Genomic DNA, 521 nt, shown 5'->3' with positions numbered 1-521 from the left:
CACGGTGATGGCCTATGACCGCTATGTGGCCATCTGCAAGCCCCTGCACTATACCAGCATCATGAACCGGCAGGTGTGCGCTGTCCTTGTGGGAATAGCGTGGGTGGGAGGCTTCGTGCATTCCTTAGCCCAGATCCTCCTCATCTTCCATTTGCCCTTCTGTGGTCCCAATGTCATAGACCATTATTTTTGTGACGTGCTTCCCCTGCTCAAACTTGCCTGCTCAGATACCTTCCTCAATGGTCTTCTGATTGTTGCCAATGGAGGGTCACTGTCTGTGATCAGCTTTGTGGTCCTCTTAGCATCCTATGTGGTCATCTTGCTCCATCTGCGGACCCGGAGCTCTGAGGGACGGCGCAAAGCCCTGTCTACCTGTGGGTCCCACGTCACCGTGGTTGTCTTGTTTTTTGCACCCTGTGTCTTCATCTATCTGAGACCTTCTGCAACTCTGCCTGTAGACAAGATGGTATCTGTGTTCTACACAGTGATAACTCCCCTCCTCAATCCCATCATCTACTCCC

The 521-nt window shown here is 52.4% G+C and overlaps 1 protein-coding gene across 1 annotated transcript; it reads left to right on the top strand.

Annotated features, from left to right (window-relative positions):
* Positions 1-6: 6 nt before the first annotated feature.
* LOC103728184 (olfactory receptor 4X2-like) lies at positions 7-517 on the top strand (the record flags this gene model as incomplete). The annotated part of the gene is made up of 1 exon (XM_008826298.2): positions 7-517. A coding segment is annotated over exon 1 (510 nt), but the record flags the coding sequence as incomplete, so codon positions are not given.
* Positions 518-521: the final 4 nt, after the last annotated feature.

Source organism: Nannospalax galili, unplaced genomic scaffold (assembly GCF_000622305.1).
Source record: "Nannospalax galili isolate Female #2095 unplaced genomic scaffold, S.galili_v1.0 C47571863, whole genome shotgun sequence".
Taxonomy (NCBI): Eukaryota; Metazoa; Chordata; class Mammalia; order Rodentia; family Spalacidae; genus Nannospalax; species Nannospalax galili.
This window is presented reverse-complemented; position numbering and strand designations above follow the sequence as displayed.